The sequence below is a fragment of the Panicum virgatum genome, chromosome 9K (assembly GCF_016808335.1).
Source record: "Panicum virgatum strain AP13 chromosome 9K, P.virgatum_v5, whole genome shotgun sequence".
Classification (NCBI taxonomy): domain Eukaryota; kingdom Viridiplantae; phylum Streptophyta; class Magnoliopsida; order Poales; family Poaceae; genus Panicum; species Panicum virgatum.
Window position 1 is genome coordinate 18136608 of NC_053144.1, and position 21694 is coordinate 18158301.

The window sequence follows — 21694 nt, forward strand, 5'->3', positions numbered from 1 at the left end:
AAACCTAGTCAGTATTTGTATAATAAACTTGAGCTAAAATACTGAAAGTAAGGATCCACTATTAGTAGCTGTTCAGCAAAATAACTCCAGAGCCAAAAAGCTTTGCATGTCTAGGAGTCGGCTAAGTATATACCACTAGTCGGGTAAGACTTGCTGAGTATTAGTATACTCAGGGTTGTTGTTGTAACCCCTTTAAGTAAGTAGGTTGTGTCTCCGCTGACTTCGAGAAGGTCTGTGCGTCTTAGTTTGGACAACCACTTCCTCCTGGGTGGACTGTCGAGTGGGTCCCGTCTTCTCCGTGAAGGTCGGGCAGGTTGGCATCACATCGGTGGGCAGGATGTGGAGCTCACCTTTTATCGTCGTTTGCATCTACCGTATTGTATTTGGAAACCTATTTAAAACTTTCGTTGTCTCGTCTTCGTACGGGTCTACTAGTGTAATTGTGATCCCGGAGTATAGTAGTTTAATCGGGATTTATCCGACAGCCTGTCAGATTACACCGTTTTAAGTGCACATTAATTTGATTAAGTATTAAGATAATGGTTAGTACACTTAAGTCGGTTTAATTTAGACAGTGCGGCTACAATTTTTTCCTTCTTTCATGTCTGTAAGGGCAGCTCCGGCATTGTCCAAATCGAACAGAGAGTGAAGTAGCATTCGATTTGTACACTGCAGCAGTCAATGGTGAGGAAATATCTTTACAATCAACCTCTGCAGAAAAGTCGAACCATGGGCAATAGAAAAATAAGCGGGTTGCAAAAGCGACTGTAACCGCCTCTGTAGCACCTGAGATTCTGGGTTCGACTCCCTGTGGAAGCAAATTTTCTAGAATTTAATGGCGTTTGTGCTTTCAGTGGTAGGCGACGTTCCCGTCAACAGCGGAGCGCCTGTGGTAACTTTGTCAATCTCGAGGATTTGCCGGCTCAGTTTGTCGGAGTTGCTCATAGGGGTAGAGTTGCGTGCGTGTATTCATAAGAATGAGTGTGTATTCGTGTTTGTGAGCGTATGCGTCTGTACTGTATTTCTAAAAAAATAATAAGTGGGTTGCAATCCCTTACTCAGCTTAGAGGAGGAGAGAGAATGCTGATTCTTTTTATTTCTTTAACCACCACACAGGCCCCACAAATCGATATAAGGCCAAGGTGATCGATGTGTACACAGCAGGTAAAGAACCAAAGTTTCGTTCAACTTCTTCGGTCGGCAGAAATCGGCGTAGCACTGGAGCTGCCGTAAAGAAATATACTACTCCTTCGGTCGGCAGTAGTACGGCAGGTCTGTTTTCAGAGCAAGCTGCGCTTTGCCCATTTTTTCCATGCTAGCATCGGCGAAGGCCAAGGTGACCACTCCTACATCACCACTTGCTTTGTTTCTCCCTACACTGTGTACACACACTCGAGAGTCAAACAACTAACAAGCGTCGCAGCCAAATTGCCAACAAATTCTCCTACCAAATGGTCAGCTGGTAATTAAGCCACACACCGTTCCTTTATATATAGATATATAGTTGATGGTGCCGGGTGCCCTCATCACGCACATCTCAAGATCACAGGCACGCAGCCCATTTTCATCTCGTTGGCTCGCTCGTCACGTACGCCACCGTCGCGTTAGCAATGGCGCCCGTGCTGCTCCCGTGGCTGGCATGGCTGCTATTCCCCCTCGCCGCCGTATACCTCCTCGGCCTCCTCGGGAACGGCCGGCGGCGCGGCCTGCCGCCGGGGCCCCGCCCGCTGCCTGTCATCGGCAGCCTCCACCTGCTCGGCAACCAGCCGCACCGCTCCCTCGCGAGCCTCGCCAAGGCCCACGGCCCGCTCATGTCCCTCCGCCTGGGCTCGGTCACCACGGTGGTGGCCTCCTCCCCGGCCGCCGCCCGGGAGCTCCTGCAGCAGCACGACGCCGCCTTCAGCAACAGGTCCGTGCCGGACGCCGCCGGCGACCACGCCCGGAACTCCTCCGTCTGGCTGCCCAACGCGCCGCGGTGGCGCGCGCTCCGCAAGATCATGGGCACCGAGCTGTTCGCGCCGCACCGGCTGGACGCGCTCCAGCACCTCCGTCGCGACAAGGTGCGGGAGCTCGTGGACCACGTCGGCCGGCTGGCGCGGCGCGGGGAGGCCGTCAACGTCGGCCGCGTGGCGTTCACGACGAGCCTGAACCTCGTCTCCCGCACCATCTTCTCGCGCGACCTGACGAGCCTGGACGACGACGGCCGTTCCGGGGAGTTCCAGGAGGTGGTGACGGACATCATGGAGGCCGTGGGGAGCCCCAACGCCTCGGACTTCTTCCCGGCGCTCGCGGCGGCCGACCTGCAGGGCTGGCGGCGGCGGCTGGCGCGGCTGTTCGCGCGGCTGCACCGTACCTTCGACGAGGAGATCGACGCGAGGCTGCGCGGCCGCGAGGCCGGCGAGCCCAAGAAGAACGACTTCCTCGACCTGCTGCTCGACGCCGCGGAGGACGGCGACAACACGGCGAGGCTGGATCGCGACACGCTACGGTCGCTGTTCACGGTAAGCTCAAAAGATCTCTCTCCATATTCATCTATAGGAGTATTCAATATTCATTGCATGGGGCGGGAGTGTGCACGTTTGGTCGGCTGGACTTTTCTGAATTTTTGTCCGGAAGTGTCTGGAAGCGATGAGGACTGAGGACTTCATTTCCACGAAAGAGTAGTGCAGGATAGTACAAAGGAATTCCATCTCAATTTAATTTCCGGAGAGTATTGTGTGTCGGTCAGATCCTCTGGTAGCCAATCGATGGCAAGACAATCTGTCTTTTCTTCTCCTTACGACCTTTCCATATATAGTAAGTTCTCTAGATAATGCTACTCCCTCCGTCCAAAAAAGATGTGATTCTACGGTTTAAATCTTGTCTCAAAATGAATGAAAATCTGAGTTGCTCCGTACAAAATCAGCATTTTGTGAGCTATAAAAAAATTGGCAGATCACCCTGATCCATCCACGCATGTATATTGTGCGGCTGTTGTTGGCCCACGTAGCTAATGTGAATAGGGCACTGTGTATACTCTGTCATCAAGAATTGTCAAGATGCACAGAAGAACTGTCTCGATGAAATGATTGCTGTCCTGGTTCTCAGGTAGAGAGCAAGGGTACATGCGTAATTTCACACGTCTGCTAATCTAACCTCGAAATTTGAGATTCACATCTTTTTCGGGGCGGAGGGAGTAAATTTTTAAAGATATAGTCGGGACCTATATAGATTGGTTACTTTGACGTAAACATCATTATCACCAACGAGAAGTGTGGACCAGCAATTGGGTAGTTATGAGTTGGTGCAAATTGACCAGTTTGTCATTTTCTTCCTGTGTTTTTTTGGTGCTTGGTCCCTAACACCTGGCCCGGTTTAGTCCCCACCCAAAAATTTTCACCTGTCACATCGAATATTTTGACACTAATTAAAAATAGTGAACGTGAACTAATGACAAAATGTTCCATAACCCCCAGTAAAATCACGAGACGAATCTAATGAGTCTAATTATGTCATGATTAGACAATGTCGCGCTACAGTAAACAACCTCTAATGATGGATTAATTAGGTTTAATAGATTCGTCTCACCATTTTATATCCATCCATGTAATTAGTTTTATAATCAGTCTATGTTTAATACTTGTAATTAGTGTTAAAAAAAGTGTCCAAAAGTTTTTGTTCAAAAATTTTTGGGAACTGAACACGGCCACCATATGTTATCTCAAGAATTGAAAGAGAGACCATTGTTTTAAGAATTAAATTTCAGTTAAAGTAACATGTATTTTTCTCTCATTGAACAAACACACACTCCATCCCCCATATCCATTGTACAAGTCTGCTATCATTTACTCCCTCTAGTAGAAACTAGAAAAGCACATGGGGTTGTGGTCATGACATGGTGTCCTCCGATTATGCATCCCCTGCAGATAGTTTTGCTTACTCATAAATGTATTTATTCACATCCCCTGCAGCTTCTTGTTTAGTGTGTAATGTGCGTGTATAAATTTATACTGATTTCCGTATACTCTTTTTAGGATCTATTTGCTGCTGGGAGTGACACAAGCTCTAGCACAGTGGAATGGGCAATGACGGAGTTGCTTCAAAGCCCAGCTTCGATGGCCAAAGCCTGCGACGAACTTGCAACAGTTATTGGCTCAAGAGGAAGCATCGAAGAATCTGATATTGGCCGGCTGCCCTATCTTCAAGCTGTGGTGAAGGAAACTTTCAGGCTACATCCTCCTGCTCCGCTGTTGCTACCACGGCACACACAGGCTGATACAAAGATAATGGGGTACACAATTCCTCAGGGCTCTCGTGTGTTCGTAAACGTATGGGCAATGGGCAGAGACAAGGAGACATGGCCTGAACCTGAGAAGTTCATGCCCGACAGGTTTCTGGGAAGGACGGTTGATCTCAGAGGTGGGGACTTCGATCTCATCCCGTTCGGCGGTGGCCGTCGGATCTGCCCGGGAATGCCGCTGGCAATCAGGATGGTGCATCTGGTTCTTGCGTCGCTGTTGAATCAGTTCACATGGAGGCTTCCAGACGAGGTTGAAAGAAGTGGGGTTGACATGGCTGAAAAGTTTGGCCTGACATTGACCAAGGCTGTGCCTCTTTATGCTATTGCCACACCACTTTGATTCAGCAAGTCACCCTATTGTAAACAACTAGTATATTGCCCGTGCTAATGCCACGGGGATACAAACTTTGTAATGAAAATCAAACAAGCTGAAAAAATATATAATTTCTTATTATCGAACAAGCTGAAAATTATATAATTTTGTATTCAAGCAGAGAATGCGATATATTTTAAGTGCCATGAAAAAAGAATGCATGGATATATTCATGACATAGCAATGGTTTCAAAATGCTATCAATGATATCTAGTTTACTTTTCCAAAACAAATTTTAGTCAAGAACAAAGAGATAACTTTTAATAAAAAACAAAAGGTCGACTACATAACATCAAGTACGGAACGTATTGGCCAGTTTAAAGCAGCTTGTTTGACACTGTACAAGTCTGAAGAATCACATGATCCAATGAAGACTGTACTCTGTAGGTGCTTTTCAGGCTTGTTAACTTTCTTCTATTTTTTTAATGCTTCTGCAATGTTTGGTTTCTACAGTAAAAATTTCGCGAAAAGAAAATCTTATATGCATGGAGTATTAAATGTAGTCTATTTGTAAAAAATTTTCAGAGATGTGTATAACTTTTCGCGACAAATTTAATGACAGTAATTAAAGGAAAAGCTTTGTATCACTTGGGTGATTTGAAGCCTTCGCTCACTCAGTTTTCTCTATCGTCCGATCCGCCTTTTGTCAAATCTGTGCCTTCCCTTGTTTTGGCCATCGTTTCTTTTATTTTATCCCTGTGACCTGTGGGTCCATTTTGCCAGCTTTACTTTTGGATTTTTTTGGATGCCGCACTGATATTGAGTTGCCGTTTCTTCTTATCGCTTCCATTTCGTTCTGTCTGCTTCCTTTCGAGCTCTGTCCCCTTTCTCGCTCCGCCAGGTGAGGCGATTTCAGGGTTTCCCTATTTCGATTCGATTTGCTTCCATTTGATTTCTTGTTCGCAGTATTTTGTTGCGTTCTTTAGTAGTGCTTGGTTTGCTCCGTTAATTTAGCTTCGTTTTGTCTAAGTTTTGGTAATCTGAGTGGTGTTTTTGTTGTTATTCATTAGGCGATTTTTGTTTGCTCTGTTAATTTAGCTTTCGAATCATTGTTTTGTTGTCTGCGGTCGTCTTTGATTTAGCTGTTGATTTCACCCGCCTGTAATTTCTCGTCCTTTCATGTTTGTTGGCCTCCCCTTGCTCAGATGTAGCTTTTGTTAAAATCGGCCTGGAATTTCTCGTCGTTTTCCCCGTTCCTGTTAGTACTAGGCTGTTCTGGCCGATGTGAGGCTGAGGCTAGTACGGAATGCTATCAGAATGTGAGTACTGCTCGGATGCCTGGGTATGCATCTGTTCTTGCTCACCGTGGATTACTAGAGCTTGATTTGAGAGATTTGTAGTTTTGAGGCTGTCAGACTTCTGAATTCAGGAATTAGCATCAATCGAACAGTGGAGAATTGGTCATTTATCCTTGCTCATTTTAGTTAGCTTCTATCATGTCTGCAAGTTTGCATTTTTGATTGATTACCAGAAATTACTAGTTTCAGCCAAGTACTGCCAGAGCAAACTATTAATTGGCTATTCCGGTTGGTTTAGGTAACCACAGACAACATACGGACAGTTAGTTTCAGCCAACATTGTATTTTATTATTTTGTCATTTTTGTCCATTTTTCTTATATTGACAGTGTAGTGACAGTACACTTTACTAAAAATTACAGCCTTCATAGTACTGTCATTTATGTTCATTTTGGGTGTAGTTTAGCAGCACCTTATGAGGATTTAGTATTCTGTTTACTATTCTAGCATCTAAAGTCCTTTTTGTATTTTTGGTTGTTGTAATCTTTGATCAGAATTTGCAATCTGCTATTCTTCGTACTTTCATAGTGTGTTTTACTATTTTCAGCTTCTTTCTGAGCAAGAAACTATAGCTTTTATAGTAACATAGTATTTTCATGAGCATTGCAGTCTTTTTATGTTTTAATGACAGTTCACTTCATTAGAAATTACAGTCTTCATACTACTGTCATTTATCTTCATTTTGGGTGTAATTTCATCCTCCATGTTAATTTTGATTTTGGCATCTGTGGGGATTACACACTGCCCCGAAAATTTTAAATTTCTGTAATCCATAGAAATATTTTTGAGAATATTTTTTTAAATTTGTATTTATGTTTTTAGCATCTAAGTGGATTACACAATTTTTTATTTTTTTTGTTTTTGACATCTGACGCGATTACACTATGCCTCCAAAAGTTTTTGAGTTTCTTCATCCGTAGAAATATTTTCAGAATATTTTTTATTTGAATTTTTTTTATTTTGGCATCTGAAATTTTTAGTTTCCGTCGTCCATAGGAATAATTTTGTTTTTTGAATTTTTCTTATTTTTTGTTTGTCATTCTTTATTTTCTTTGTCTTATTATATATATGTTACTTTTTTATTTATATTTTTGTTGTCGTTAATTTCAGATCGGATGGTTATAAATTTCAGGTGAGAAAGTCTTTTGTTTCACTCAGTTTTTTTCCCACCTCTTCCGAGTGAAACAAGGGAACAAATCACCTCAGTGTTGGACTGCCTCAAATCACTTGAGTTAGCTATAGATAGACCCGTAATTAATCCATAATTTGCTACATTTGTACTACAGTAACCATCCTCTAATCGTGCGGTCAAAGATCTTATTAGATTGGTCTCATGAATTTACCAGGGGTCATGTAGGCGGTTTTGTAATTAGACTTCATTTAATACTCTAAATTAATAGTCAAAAGTGCAAAAAAAAATTCACAAAAATTTTTTCACCCCAAACAAAACAAGGCCGACGGTCAATACGTCGAGATCTCCAATTTCATGGGACGTTCGTTCACTATGCTCTGAACTTTTTCTAGTGCAGTGCAGGAGAAAAGAGGTTCTTTTCTTCAGCAGGCATTGTTGCAAAACGGGCGGCGCGCACTGCCCGGAGGCACGCGCATGGCGTAACAAACTGAAGCCGTCAAGCGGTTCACCCGCATCCATCCATCAAGTAGAGATGCAACTGACCAACCGTGGCAGCGTGCCATTGTTGTGTGCATTGCATCCATGAGGGAGATCAGGGACTGGGCGTCCCTGGAGGGCGGGCTGCTCCGCGACATCTTCCTCCGCCTCCCTGCCGACGCCGACGCCGACGCCGACGCCGTCCGCTTCCGCCGCGTGTGCCGCGGCTGGCGCGTCGCGGCGGGCGCCGGCGCGCCGGTGCCCCGGCCGTGGCTCGCCCTGCATCCCTCGGGCGACGGCCACGCCGCCCTCGTGCGTCCCGCGGGTCGCCGCCGCCGCATCAGGCCCGTCCGCGCGGACGCCGACGCCGCCGTCGCGGGAGAATGGCCCCCGCCCTGCGCGATCAGGGGCGCGTCGCGCGGCTGGCTCGCCGTGGTCGAAGGCAAGCGCCTCCTCCTCAGGGACCCCGTCTCCCGCGCCGAGGTCCCGCTGCCCGCCTTCGACGCCGGGTACCAGCTGTTCGACGTCTTCCTCTCCGACGATCCCCTCGCCGCGCCCGGCAGGTGGATGGCGTTCGCCTTCTTCAGGAACGCCGACTACACCGTCATGGGCCACGTGCTCGCCTTCTGCCGCCCCGGCGACGCCGAGTGGGCTCGGTTCGACGCGGACGACGACGGCCAGGGTGGGCCGCAGATCCAGCTGTACCGGGGGCTCGAGTTCTTCCGGGGGCGAGCCTACGTGCTCGTCATGAATCCCGGCAGGATCGCCGTCTGCGACGTCGAGGCGCGGAGGCTCGTCGTAAGCTCCGTGCAGCTGCCGCTGCCGCCGGGTGGGGAGTGGGAGTGGCAGGAGCGCCTTGTGGAGTGCGGCGGCGACCTCCTGGTCGTGCAGGTGTGGCGGCGCCTCGAGATCAGGCTGTCCTTCTACTGCATGGGCGGCCGCGTCTACCGGGACAGGGTCTGGTTCCTCGCGAGCGTGACCAGGGTCGTGTTCGACGCGGGCGGCGGCGGCGGCATGCCAGTGGCGGCGTCGATGGTGGCGGGCACCGGGGACTACGCCTTGTTCGTGGCGCCGCGGGGCCACGCGTTCGCGCTCCCGGCGAGCGGCTTCCCCAGCGTCAGGCCTGGCTGCGTCTACTTCTTCGCCACCGACTTGACGAGGAGGGTGGAAGGGATGGTCGCCATCGATATCAAGGCCGATCGCCCTCGATACAACAAGGTTGTCCGGAAGCTGCCACTCGCCGGAAACTGGCGCATACTGTCTTGGTTCTGCCCCCGTTCTCCGGTGTTGGACACGACGCCGGCGCGCAGGCGCAGGTGATGCAGGGCACTCGTAGATAGGCATTCCCGTTTGTATGGCGCTACTCTAGTTTCGTCTCCATCTCCATCTCATTTCTCTTTAAGAATGTTCTTTTATTCGAGATAATGAACTGTGCCGCTTAATTGGAATTCATGAGCCTTCTGCAATTCCTAGGGTGATTGGATGAAAAAAAATCTTTCTCGAGTTTTAGAAAAAATATTACGTTTTGGTGAAATACTTTGGTTTTCAAAAGTTATGGGGTGTTGTTAGACTGTTAAAAAAAACTAGAGTCTACCCATTGTGATTTGTGAATGATAAATGTTCAAATCAATGTTGTGTTCTAGATGTCGAATGTAGTAAATCCAAAGAGCCAAATCACCCGCTTTCACCTGTTTACCCAATTGAACTCATGCGTCTACCTTCCAACCAAAGCATTTCTAACCCCAACCGAACCATTTTTTCAATAACTTCACATGCCACCAGCCACCTGCCCACCTCCAATCCAAGATCCCAGCACTGACTGATACGGGGGTCATGTTGGATTCTTCTCCGGTGCAAACAGCCTTCCTCTTCGCGTATTCTTGTTTAGACTTTCTCCATACAGTATAAATGTGTTTTAACCATCAATATCTTCTACATATTTTAAATCAGATTTTAAATAGTATGGTTAGATTTTTCTTCAACGATAGTTTTAGAATACTAACATATCTGCTATACTTTTAATGCGTTGAATAATAATACTTTATTATCAACGATGACCATGTCAGTATTTGAATATTTAAAGACAAGAGGGAGTACCCCGACCTCAAAAGTTCACCACGATATTCTAAGAAATTAAGCAAGGTATGATCCAACCATGTCTTGTTGGATTGAAGGTTCCCTAACTTCAATATGATCCAACATGTAAAATTCCACATATTTTCCTCAAGAACCATTCTGACCTATAAATAGAATATTCTAAGAAATTAAGCAAGGTATCAACTATCAAACAGATGACTAAATATAAAGTCGTAATTGCAAAGGAACAGGTTAGAGAGCAATCCTCCACAAATCTTTCTGGAGAGCATAGCGACAAAATGACCACAGGACAAAACCTAATAATGACTCAACAACAGTGACTGACTAGTAATCGGGAAAGAACCAGCCACGGCGCGCCCACCCGGCCGGCGAAGCGGATCCTCCCGTGGCGTCGTCGGGGCAGATGGCCTCCTCACGGCGCGCCCACTGGTTCTCCAGGTCCAGCACCCTGACGACCCCGTCCGGGTGGCCCTGCCGGTCGACGAGGTAGACGCAGTTGACGCGGCACGCGGGGAACGCCGCCGCAGAGAGCGCGAACGCGCGGTTCCGGCCCAGGAACAGCGCGTTCGGGCCGAGGTCCGTCTCACTCACCAGCCGCACCCGCCCGTCCCAGAGCCACTCCACCCTGTGCACCTCGACCGCGCGCGCGTCCTTGCCGCCCCCTTCGTCCACGGCGAGGCCGCCCATGTCGTCGTCGCGCACCGAGACGAGGAACAGCTGGCCATCGCACTCCACCAGGTGCGTCTCCAAGACGCGCCTCCCGCTGCCGCCGGGGAGCTCCGGCTCGTCGTCCGCGCCGTCGCCATCGTCGACGCGCTCGAGCGGGATGACCGCGGGCGCGTCCCCGTCGGCCTCGAGGGCGCAGATCCGGGAGCCGAAGGCCACGTAGAACCGCCCGTTGTAGTGCTCGACGCCGGCGTAGCCGGGCGCGGCGAAGTCGAGCCGCGCCCACGCCCCGGCGGCGGAGCTGTAGTACGCGAGGGATGTCGTCGGGAACCCGACCGCGACCGCCGCCCACTCGGCCGCGGCGCCCGGGTCGGCGGACAGCACGACGGTGGTGACGTCGAGCCACCTCCTGAAGAAGCCGATGGGCGGGAGGCGGACGCGCCGGCCGGTGACGGGGTTGACGAGGACGACGGCCTTGGGGCTGACGCTGGGGTCGGAGAGCGCGAGGTACCCGCGGGAGGAGGAGAGGTACTCGAGCCCCGCGGGCACGGCGGCGGCGAAGGGCCGGAGGAGACCGGCGCCGGGGGAGAGCCAGAAGGACGAGACGGCGCCGCCGCCGCGGCCGGAGCGGTCGGTGCGCGAGCCCACGAGCCAGGGGCGCGGGCGCCAGGCGGCGGCGGCGGCGGCCCAGGCTGCGCAGACGGCGCGGAAGCGGACGCGGTCGGCATCGGAGGGGAGGAGCGCGAAGACGGCGAGCAGCAGGTCCGCCGGCAGCGAGGACCACCCCGTGCCGCCCCTGCCGCCGCCCGCCATGGCACGCGGAGGCGCCGATCGACCCCGAGTGCGAGTGGAGCAGGAGGCTGAGTGGGTTGGTTGGTTCGCTTGCCGGGCCCCGAAGCAAAGAACGGGACGAAATTTATTTTTTTAAAAAAAAAAGAACGGGAGGAAAGGCACGGCCGGTGCCCGGTGCGGTGGATGCGAGTAGGCAGAGGTCCCCCGTCTCAGGTCGGGACTCGGGAGCCCGGGACCGGGAGGGAATAATTTCGCAGAAGAATCCCAGGACGTAAATTAACTGCGGAACTTCCAATCCCAGGAAGTTTTTTTTTCTGAGATCTCTATGTCAAGGCCGGTGGACGAAGCTGTTCTCATCTGCTAGATGATGCATTTCACGCTGAACTGCTGGCCTGCTAAGAGCAAGCCCAATAAAGGGCGTATCGCCCGACAGCTCAGCACAGCAGGCTGACATAGAAAAGAGAGGGGGAAGAGAGAAGATAGTTTGTGGCTGCTGCCATCGCCGAGCTCCTCCACTATTTATCTCACAAAAAAACACCAATCAAGTGGGTCCAGTATAGTAAATAGAGTACGTGAACAGCTTAAGTTATTGTATAAACCGTCTCTAGAATTGATCTGTGGATGAGTTAGCTTGGCTTATCGCCAAGCTTATTAAACTTGCTCTAAGAAAGTGTTCGGGCGACGGGTAGTGTGGTCCACCAAGGAAAAAAAATAAATACAACAATAGAATCTTACAAACATCTTCAAACTTAGAATTAAGTATGACACTTGCATCAAGTGAAGCCTACATGACTTTTCCTCGCAAAAAAAATGAAGTCTAAATGCTTATAATAATTCAAATACATGTTTAATAATTTTCCTGTGTCTAAGGTTCCAATAGCATTTGAATTGCATACGGGTACTATATTATTATTTATCTATTTCTATATTTTTTAATCTTATATTACAGGTTTGCTCGGTTGGATGTTAAAATATAGATATGTCAAAGTCTAGGCATGTTATTTTTTTAATCAAAACTTTAGCAAATTTGGATAACGCTTTGGTTAACTTGTTATTTTTTTAGATTCCAACTAAATAAGTGCCAAAATTTATAATTTATCTATATTTTAACACGTCTACTTAGTACCCAACCAAGACAACCGTATCGACGTCTCGTCTATATGAAAAAGGCGGAATGAATTATTAACAACATTAGGGTTTTTTTCTGTTTGTCAGCATCAGCGGTCGATATGCCGTCTGCCGATTTCATGATTTGATCCTCTGTTTTCGGTGAATCATTCGAGAAATCTTAGCAGAAAAATCCCTCGCCCCGAAAGTTCCTGATGCTGCCAATAAAATACCGCTCCCTGGAGGGTCCTCTTCGCAAAAGGCGGCTGCCTCCTAAAGCGAGCTCCCTTGCCGTACCTTTCTTCCTTCCCCTTGTTTCCCGGCCCCCGCCTCCCGCCTCCCGCCGCCGACCACGCACCAAACCCTAGCCGCCTCACCCTACCGCCGCCATGGCCGACCCGCGGATGTTCCCGTCAGGATCCGACGACCGCGCCGGATCCTCCGAGGCCGGCCGCCGTCTGTACAACCCGTACCAGGACCTCAACATGCCCTACAGCTACCGGACCCTCTACGACCTCCCCACCTCGCCAGAGTTCCTCTTCATTGAGGAGGAACGGGTGCAGCGCCGCTCGTGGGGCGAGAACCTCACCTTCTACACGGGGGTCGGGTACCTCTCTGGCGCCGTCGGCGGCGCCGCCCTGGGCCTGCGCGACGCCGCCAGGGGCGCCGAGCCCGGGGAGACCGCCAAGATCCGCGCCAACCGCGTGCTCAACTCCTGCGGCAGCTCCGGTCGCCGCGTCGGCAACACGCTGGGCGTCATCGGGCTCATGTACGCCGGGATTGAGAGCGCCATGGTCGCGGCCCGCGACCGCGACGATTGGATCAACAGCGTCGCTGCCGGGCTCGGCACCGGCGCGCTCTTCCGCGCCGCCAACGGCCCGCGGTCCGCCGTCGTCGCGGGCGCCCTCGGTGGGATCCTCGCCGCGGCCGCCACGGGGGGCAAGCAGCTCGCCAAGCGATACGTGCCTACTGTCATATGATCGCGTCTGTGGTAGGAACAATGAAACAATCTGTCCCAAAAAAAATTCGAAGTAGTCTTTTTTTTTTTGTTCGTGTTATGATCTTCAGGCTAGCAACTCCATCGTTGAAGTGCTTTACCTTCTCCGTCCGAATGATAAATCCATGCTGTGCTAGTCACTTGAGAGCATAGTCTGGATGGGAACTTTTGATCTGCATTGCAATGTAACACCATGCTCAATGAAAGAACATGCATTGTACTTGGCGTTGCTGAGCAATAAGAGCTGATCCTTTTGAGTTTTGAGTCTCAGGAAATGTTTGCCGTCGTGCTTTTCGTTGAGAAAGAGCTGGAGTGTGCTAAATATGAATTGCTAGGTCCTTCAATCTGTTCTGTGTGTTCTTCTGTCCCCGGATCTTAATGAAATGGTCAATTGATAAACGATCGACATCTTGAGTTTGCACTAGTGTAATCTATCTTTGAAAGTTAACAAAACAAAGTATGCTGGTTCGATATCAGTACTTGCATATATTGTTTTGGTGAATGTGAAGGAAAAAACATTTGTTTGATCTGATCAACAGTTTGTGAGCTGAACTAAATGATGACAAGATCTGATATGCTGCTGTAGTCTCTTTCAAAGAGTATTTGGTTAACATTTAACCAATTTGATTCAGAAACACGGAAGTACGAAGTACAGGCTGAATGTCTCCACTCTGCACCTTTATTTCTATTTCTTTCCCCCATGCAATACCATTATCGCTGATCAAACCCATCAGCAAGAAAGAAATTACTGGTCAGAGGGAACAAATTCAAGACAATGTATCGGACAGTAAGATCAGAAGCTCCGTACCAATTACAGCGCTTAATGACAACAGCTTGAATGAAAATGTTCTGCTACATTGCAAAATTCAACAGGCAATCGGCATATCTCCTGTATAACCGCAGAAAACAGGAAGTGAGTATAACCGCAGATCCACAGACCCACAGTATTTGAGATGACAGAAGATGGAGTCAAACGCCTACCGACAGCCTTTTTATATTACTCAGCGTTTGCATCCTAAATAGAGGATGCATGCTCCATCATAATTTGGCATTTTGAATACAAATATCGAACCTATGAGCAAACATAAGAAGCAAAAAAAAGGGGTGACTATGCCAAGCTCTACTCTGCCGTGTATAGCTCAATAGTCAAGACCCAGCTACATCATGTTCCCTGTCCTCACAAAACTGGAAACTGCACGAGCACCAATCCTAACAGACACATTAAACCGAGTTCCATTACAGCCTTCTGATGTTGATGTTATTCAGCATCCTCGTGGGAAGAAGTCCAGGATTGGGGCCATGTTGATCTTCAATTCGCTTCTGTGGTCATGCTGTTTTCTAAGGGTTCAGAGGCTCGTCTTCTGCATTCATCTCTACCGCTTCTGCAAGAAATTTTATCCAATGGTTAGAAAATTTTATCCAATGGTTAGAAATCAATAAGACATGCATCTGATTCGGAGGTGGAAAAAATGGCCTTTATTGTAGTAACATAGAACGAGGTGAACATACTTGTCGACTTGTGAAGATCAGAGACAACCATTAACCGCCTCTGCAAGATTACTGCCATGAAAAGGAAAATGGAGCACATGCCAAACATGACAGTGATTGGGAATGCATTTACCTGCAGAACGAAATTTGTAAACTTTTATTTATCCACATGTTCCGTTTGAGCAAGTTTATGACTTCCTTGAGCTCCTCCAAGTTTAGTAAACAAAACACACGAATCCGGAAATTAAGGAGGTTTGTTTGTTGCTTACATTGTATAGTACCACACAAACAAACAGGTTGAGTGGTATACGGAAAAAGTTCATGATTGTGCTTCTTGCCTCCTCAGGGATATATTGAGATCTCATCTTCATGATTGATGGCCAACATATACCAACACATGACTCAAATGTACAGAAACCGAGAAGCTGCAGACAGCCTCCTAATGAAATGCTACCACCTTTCTCCGAGGAGGGAGGTACTAGGAACTGTAGAGCATAAACAGGCAACATTGACATCCAAATTCTTGAGGGAGAAAGAAAGAAACTGAACATTGCGATCAAAAGACTTACATTCGTCACAACAGGGAGGAAAAGAGTAAAGGCTGATGCTGAAAACACGATTTGCATATAACCTTCAACCTTCATCTTCCGAGCTAATAGACGAGAAGCAATTGAGCTACCCAGCATCGAGGAGAGCATGAATGTAGCAAATATGAAGCCATGAGGAATTTCTTCATCATTTGGGCTCAAAGCAGGAGTCCACAGGAAAACAAAAGTATACATTGAACCCTCAAACAAGGACTGTATGGCTCCAAGCAATGCAATCTTTTCATCTGAAATTTCATGAGAGTTCCTTCCATTGTCAATATTAAGTTCACTAAATTTATTAAACAACTTTCTATGCTAGGAAGGTTAAAACTACCTGAAGCAATGGCTTTAGCTGCAACCTTGAACTGGGTCATCAAGTCCTTGCTGTCAGATGAATCTCCATAATTCTCACCCCATGATGATAAGATAATTGCCATTCCTATTGCTAGGAAGCAAGCAGCAGCATCAAATGGAGCCACAGGGCCAAAACCCATGTTATCAGCAAGAAAATTTGCAAAGAGCCCAGCAACAATGGCGACTAGACCATTGCCAAGAAAGATGGCCTTGGAGAATGTTATGGACAACCATTGTGGATCAAATCCTTTCTGTACAGTAACAGCATAAATTTACCGATTGTCAGCAATAGTAAAAGGGATATCTCTGTGGGTATTGACAAAATAATGCTATCATTCACTTATCGTTAAAAAAAATGCAATGTTATTATAAGCAAAAAAGAACAATGCATTCCATTGAGGCACAGACAATGGACTTCCATACTTGTATGCTCTGTTACACGGACACGGCACTGAAGTCACGTGTCGATGTCGGACACCGTGTCCGACACCGATACGTCTCCGACACGTATCGAAGGAGTATAGGCGGATTAAACATTAAAAAATATATTTTCAATTTCCGACACGTTTTAGACACGTCGTCGACGCGTCCCCGACACAGCCCGGCCCAATAAGCCACACCTCATTCGTTTACCCTAGTCGTGCCCTACTTCCCGACGCCCCCAGAACCAGAGCTCGAGCCGCCGCCTCCTCTCTGTTCCGCGCGCCGCCGTCGCTCCTCCAGATCGACGCCGGCGCCGCCGGGCGCCAGCTCGCCGCGCCTCCCCAGATCGACACGCTGCCTCTTTAGGCCGCCGGCCATCGGCCGTCGACCGTCGCTGCCTGCTTGCCTCTCCTCCTCAGATCGACGTGCCGCCGCCCGCCGGTGCTAGGTGAGCTCATTCTCTTCCGAATCCCATTCGATCCATCAATCCTTCTCAGTTGCCATTGCCATGCGCACATCTTGAATGCTTTTTGTTCGTTTTTCTAGTTAGGAATGGCATCGGGTGGTTCAAGTTCAACCCCTAGTTCTCAAGCAGCTGAAAGCAGCGAGGTTGATCTCAAGACTATTTTGTGGTCTCATGTTGAGATTCTAGATAGGGGTGATGCCACGGGAGGAAATGTCAAGTGGCGTTGCAAATTTTGCTCGCAAATTTCAACTAGTAGCTACTCCAGAGTCAAAGCACACTTGCTGAAAATCAGTAATCAGGGGATTGGGCTCTGTAAAGAGGTGACAGTACCTATACTTGCTCAACTGAAAGATGAAGTGAACAGAGCTGCTGCAGAACTGGAAAGGAGAAAACCAAAGAAGGTGTCTTTGCCACATACAGCCAGTTCATCCAGCGGGCTTGGGCTACAAGAGAAAAGAAAGCGCAAGGGGCCTTTGACAGCACTTGAAAAAGCTTGGGCTTTGGACCTTCGCAACCAGTTAGATGCTACAATTGCAAGAATGTTTTATTCTGCAGGCTTGTCTTTCAATGTCACAAGAAACCCACACTATCAAGAATCATACACCTTTGCTGCAAACCATAGCATTTCAGGCTATGTTCCTCCTGGATACAATAAATTGAGGACCACTCTTCTTCAGAAAGAAAGGGCTCACATTGAGACCTTACTGTAAAGGACCAAGAGCACATGGTCTGAAAAGGGTGTGACAATTTGTTCAGATGGATGGTCAGATGCACGAAGAAGACTTCTCATCAACTTCCTTGCAATTTCAGAGGGTGGTCCTATGTTTCTGAGAGCTGTCAATGCTGAAGGAGAGATAAAGTCAAAGGAATACATTGCTGAGAAGCTGATTGCTGTTATTGAAGAAGTGGGCTCAAGAAATGTTATCCAGGTAATCACTGACAATGCATCCAATTGCAAAGGTGCTGGATTGATTGTTCAGCAGAAATATGATCATATATTCTGGACTCCTTGTGTTGTCCACACTCTCAATCTTGCTCTGAAGAGTATTTGTGCTCCTAAAACACCACGGACAGAAGAGGATGAAGTTATCTTTCAGGAGTGTCATTGGATTAGTGAAGTGGCTGCGGATGCTAATCATATTAAGAACTTCATCATGAATCATGGAATGAGGTTGTCTATGTTCAATGAGTTCAGTAAGCTGAAGCTGCTTGCGATTGCAGATACTAGATTTGCCTCAGTTGTGGTGCAGCTAAAGAGGTTTTGTATGGTCAAGAGGGCCCTTGAACAGATGGTGATTAGTGAGAAGTGGGAAAGCTACGGGGATGGTCCAGAACGTGGAACAGCAGAATTTGTGAGGGAGAAAGTGCTCAGTGCAGTCTGGTGGCGCAAAGTGAAGTACATTGTTGATTTCACCGAACCAATCTATGAAGTGCTGCGAGTAGCGGACACAGACACACCATGTCTCCATCTTATTTATGAGATGTGGGATTCTATGATTGAGAAGGTGAAAAAAACCATATATCAGCATGAAGATAAGGAGGAAAGCGAAGAGTCCACTTTCTACGATGTTGTTCAGAGCATACTAGTTAACCGTTGGGCTAAAGCCAACACTCCACTTCACTGCTTGGCACATTCACTCAATCCAAGGTATTACAGTGAGCAGTGGATCAATGGAGGTGTTGGTCATGTTCGTCCACACAAAGATGCTGAGATATCACAAATGAGAATGAGCTGCTTCAAGAAGTCATTCCCTGCAGCTGAAGATCTGAAGAGAGTCAAGGAAGAGTATACTAGATTTTCCACTTGCACAGGAGAATTCAATGACTATGATTTGATCTATGATAGATGGATCCTTGATCCCTTGAATTGGTGGGTGAACTATGGTCAGTCTACTCCCTTGCTGCAGAACTTGGCTATCAAATTTGTCAATCAGCCTGCCTCTTCTTCATGCTGTGAAAGGAATTGGAGCACCTACAACTTTATCCACAGCATGAAAAGGAATCAGTTAGCACCTGAGCGAGCTGAGGATTTGGTTTTTGTCCATAACAATCTAAGGTTGATGTCGAGAAGGACAGAGTCCTACAAAACTGGTGCAAATAGAATATGGGATGTAGGAGGTGATGGCTTCGAATCCTTTTCTGGTGTTGGGATTTTTAGAAGTTGCTAGCCTCTCACTTGATGAACCAGAGATGGAGGCTATATCTTTTGAAGAGCAAGTACAAGATGGGAATGCAGAAGAGGGAGAAGACATTGCAGTTGAAGAAGCCTGAGCTCTGAGGAAGAAGTTATCTTATTGCTGTCTTTTATTTAATTCAGAACCTTGGCTTGTAATAATAACTTTGATTGAACTCATGTACGTTGTAGTGCTGTACTGCTGTTGTGTTCTATTGCCGTGTGGTTGACTGCTTGCTTAGATTCGAATTTGGACGTTAGAACCATATTTTACTTTGCTTTATGTGCTGTTGATTGCTATTTTATTATTTTTATTTTTATTTTATTTTATCTTACGTATCACAGTGTCGCTGTTTTTTCAAAAATGACGAATCGCCGTGTCCGACGCGTATCGTGTCCGACTCGCGTGTCGGAATCGGGGTAATATAGCTTGTATGTATACGTATAGAAATGGACTAATTATCAGCAGTGACAACCGGACAATCACTATCCTGAAAAATTAATTGAACTGAGCCACAGTTTTAATTGCTGGCCTGTTCTGGTCAAGCCAAGGGAGATAGTCCAGATCTGCCAGCAAGGGCTTCAAATCAAACAAGAAAATAATAGAGTGCTGCCAGGAAGCCTGCAATATAGTGAATCACTGATGAGCCAGCACAAGCCTAGGATCCTAATGCAGTAAGTGTGTTATGTTATGCACTTACACTTCACTACATTGTAGCCACATTTTAATCCAGGTGTCTTAAATTTTCTATACCACAAAAGTCATTTTATAATAAGCTATCATGTACCAGCAGTCAACCTCCCTAATACCTTGTATTTTCTTAGCTTCAGTCAACCTATGTACCAACTAGCAGCAACAGATACTGACAGAACCAAAAGGGCAAAAGAAGAGTTCGTTAGGATTGGAGCTAATAAACCACAGGCCATCTCCAATGCATTAGTGTCACTGCGGAGAGAGGGATCTGCGCAGTTACCTTGTTGTGCTCCGCGACGAGCCACGACTCGAACGCCGAGAAGAGCAGCGACGTGGCAATGCCTCCGAGCACGCGCCCAACCATCAGGATCTTGTACTCGGGGGAGTGCTTGGTGAAGCAGCTCAGGATGTAGGTGATGCAGTAGGTGACGCACGCTCTCTTCCGCCCCCTGTCCACCCAAAAACCATCAGCCCCAGCACCGCACCCACCGGAACACAACGAAATCGACGCGGTTCATCCATCAGGCGTGTGTGTGTGTGTGTGTGGGTGGGGGGGGGGGGGCTGCACGCACTGCTTATCTGCGAGGGATCCGACGATGGTGCCGAAGAGCATGGAGGAGCCGAAGCCGGCGATGAAGAGGCGGCCGATGTCGCCCTTGTCGAAGCCGTACTGGCTGTAGAGGTAGTACACGTAGGGCCCCTGCAGCCAGTCCCCAGCTGCGCCGTCCGCCGCGGAGCAACAGCGTCAGTAACCCAACAAACCAACCGGCATTGCGCCCCCAGCCCAGATCTGGATGGGGGAGGAGGCGCCGCCGCGAGGCAACGGGGGATTCGAGGTTAGGGGAATGGGGTGAGGGGGAGGAATCAGGATGGGGGCGTACACATCATGAGGGAGTAGACGAGGATGTAGTTGTTCTTGAAGGAGTTGAAGGCCGGGGAGGTGGCGACGCGGTCCTTGCCGGACTTGCCGAGCTCCAGCGCCGCCACGACGGCGGCGAGCGCGCCGAACACGAGGTAGTAGAACACCTCCATGGCGTGGCGGTGCGGGGCGGAGAGATCGCCAGCGGTGGGAAGGGGGAAAGGGTGGTGGGATTTGGGGGTTGGCGATTAGTTAGGATTTATTTATTCAGCGCACCGACGGGTTTCTCCGGCTTCGTTTCGACGGGAGCGTGCGCTCTCTGGCCTGTGGTGGGGTGCGCGTGCCAAACAGTCAGTAGGCTCGCCCTCGGGCTGATTTTTTTTTGTGTGTGTGTGTGGGGGAGGGGGGATAAGGAGGAAGAACCATGCTCCCAGTTTTTTTTGGGGGGGGGGGATTAGCTTCTTCATTCATTCATCATGGTGATTACAATCATCTTGCAAAACTTGTAAGAGGAAGCTCGGGGGGCACTTGCCCAAACTTCAAACTTCAAACTCACTATGCTCAGCAAAGCTAGCACAGAGATGAGCTGCTTTGTTAGTTTGTTTGCTGAGCGCCTAGCGTGAATTACATTAAAGAAAGAGAAAGAAGATGACAGCTCTTGTATGTCCTGGAGTATTGGCGTAAACTGTGATCTCTGAGTCTCCCTGTTATTCCACAGGCCAGCTAGTTCTAGCGAGTCAGTCTCCATAATCACCGGTCCCTGTCACCGTATGGATCATGTGCGCACCTGTACGTAGTGCTTCTGCTTCTGCTTCTGCTGCCAAAGCCGACGCCACAGCAGGAAGACGCCTTGATACGGCCATCAAAAACACCCCGGCATCATCCCTTGCCACTGCTCCAATTGCCCCTGAATTATTATCTGCAGCAAATGCCCCATCGACGTTCCCCTTGAGTGTATTACACGGAGGTCGCTTCCAACGCTGAATCTGCTGGTTAGAATTTGTTGTTCGAGAATCTTTCGTCACAGAGATCAGGTGGTAACACACATCAAGAGCCCAACTGATTGCAGCACCCATGTCAATCAGAATCTTTCCATGGCGACGGTCATTCCTAGACCGCCAGATCGACCACATGCCACATAAGATGATTGCTCGATCTTTCTGCCCACAAGTTCCATCAGCTAGCAACTCCACTGCCCACGAGTCCGGTGTCAAGTTTGGAAGCTTTATACCAGTGAGTTCACGGAGCCTGAGCCAGAATTGCCTTGCATATGTGCACTCCGTGAGTGCATGAAACGTAGTCTCTTCACAAGCCCCACAAGTATCACAAATGCTTAGCGGATCAATATGTCTCCGATGTAGGTTAGCTCTGCTGGGAATATAATCATGCATGATGCGCCACCAGAACACACACACCTTTGGAGGAACTTTACA

General features: G+C 48.4%; 5 protein-coding genes across 5 annotated transcripts; 3 read left to right on the forward strand and 2 right to left on the reverse strand.

The window, feature by feature from the left end:
* Positions 1 to 1257: 1257 nt before the first annotated feature.
* Positions 1258 to 4784, forward strand: LOC120648412 (geraniol 8-hydroxylase-like). The gene is made up of 2 exons (XM_039925188.1): positions 1258 to 2501; positions 4014 to 4784. The coding sequence occupies exons 1-2, from the start codon at positions 1611 to 1613 to the stop codon at positions 4617 to 4619; spliced, it is 1497 nt and encodes a 498-aa protein (XP_039781122.1). The 5' UTR covers positions 1258 to 1610; the 3' UTR covers positions 4620 to 4784.
* A 4917-nt stretch (positions 4785 to 9701) lies between these two features.
* LOC120648415 lies at positions 9702 to 11203 on the reverse strand. The gene has a single exon (XM_039925192.1). It carries the CDS (start codon positions 11132 to 11134, stop codon positions 9980 to 9982), a length of 1155 nt encoding a protein of 384 aa, XP_039781126.1. The 5' UTR covers positions 11135 to 11203; the 3' UTR covers positions 9702 to 9979.
* A 1152-nt stretch (positions 11204 to 12355) lies between these two features.
* LOC120648416 (mitochondrial import inner membrane translocase subunit TIM23-2-like) lies at positions 12356 to 13563 on the forward strand. The gene has a single exon (XM_039925193.1). The coding sequence runs from the start codon at positions 12610 to 12612 to the stop codon at positions 13198 to 13200; it is 591 nt and encodes a 196-aa protein (XP_039781127.1). The 5' UTR covers positions 12356 to 12609; the 3' UTR covers positions 13201 to 13563.
* A 618-nt stretch (positions 13564 to 14181) lies between these two features.
* Positions 14182 to 20646, reverse strand: LOC120648413 (molybdate-anion transporter-like). The gene is made up of 8 exons (XM_039925189.1): positions 20284 to 20646; positions 19975 to 20119; positions 19683 to 19851; positions 15627 to 15897; positions 15275 to 15537; positions 14975 to 15190; positions 14727 to 14838; positions 14182 to 14599 (listed from the first exon to the last, which is right to left on the reverse strand). Exons 1-8 carry the CDS (start codon positions 20432 to 20434, stop codon positions 14556 to 14558), a joined length of 1371 nt encoding a protein of 456 aa, XP_039781123.1. The 5' UTR covers positions 20435 to 20646; the 3' UTR covers positions 14182 to 14555.
* On the forward strand, positions 16813 to 19144 carry LOC120648414. The gene has a single exon (XM_039925190.1). It carries the CDS (start codon positions 17357 to 17359, stop codon positions 18701 to 18703), a length of 1347 nt encoding a protein of 448 aa, XP_039781124.1. The 5' UTR covers positions 16813 to 17356; the 3' UTR covers positions 18704 to 19144.
* Positions 20647 to 21694: the final 1048 nt, after the last annotated feature.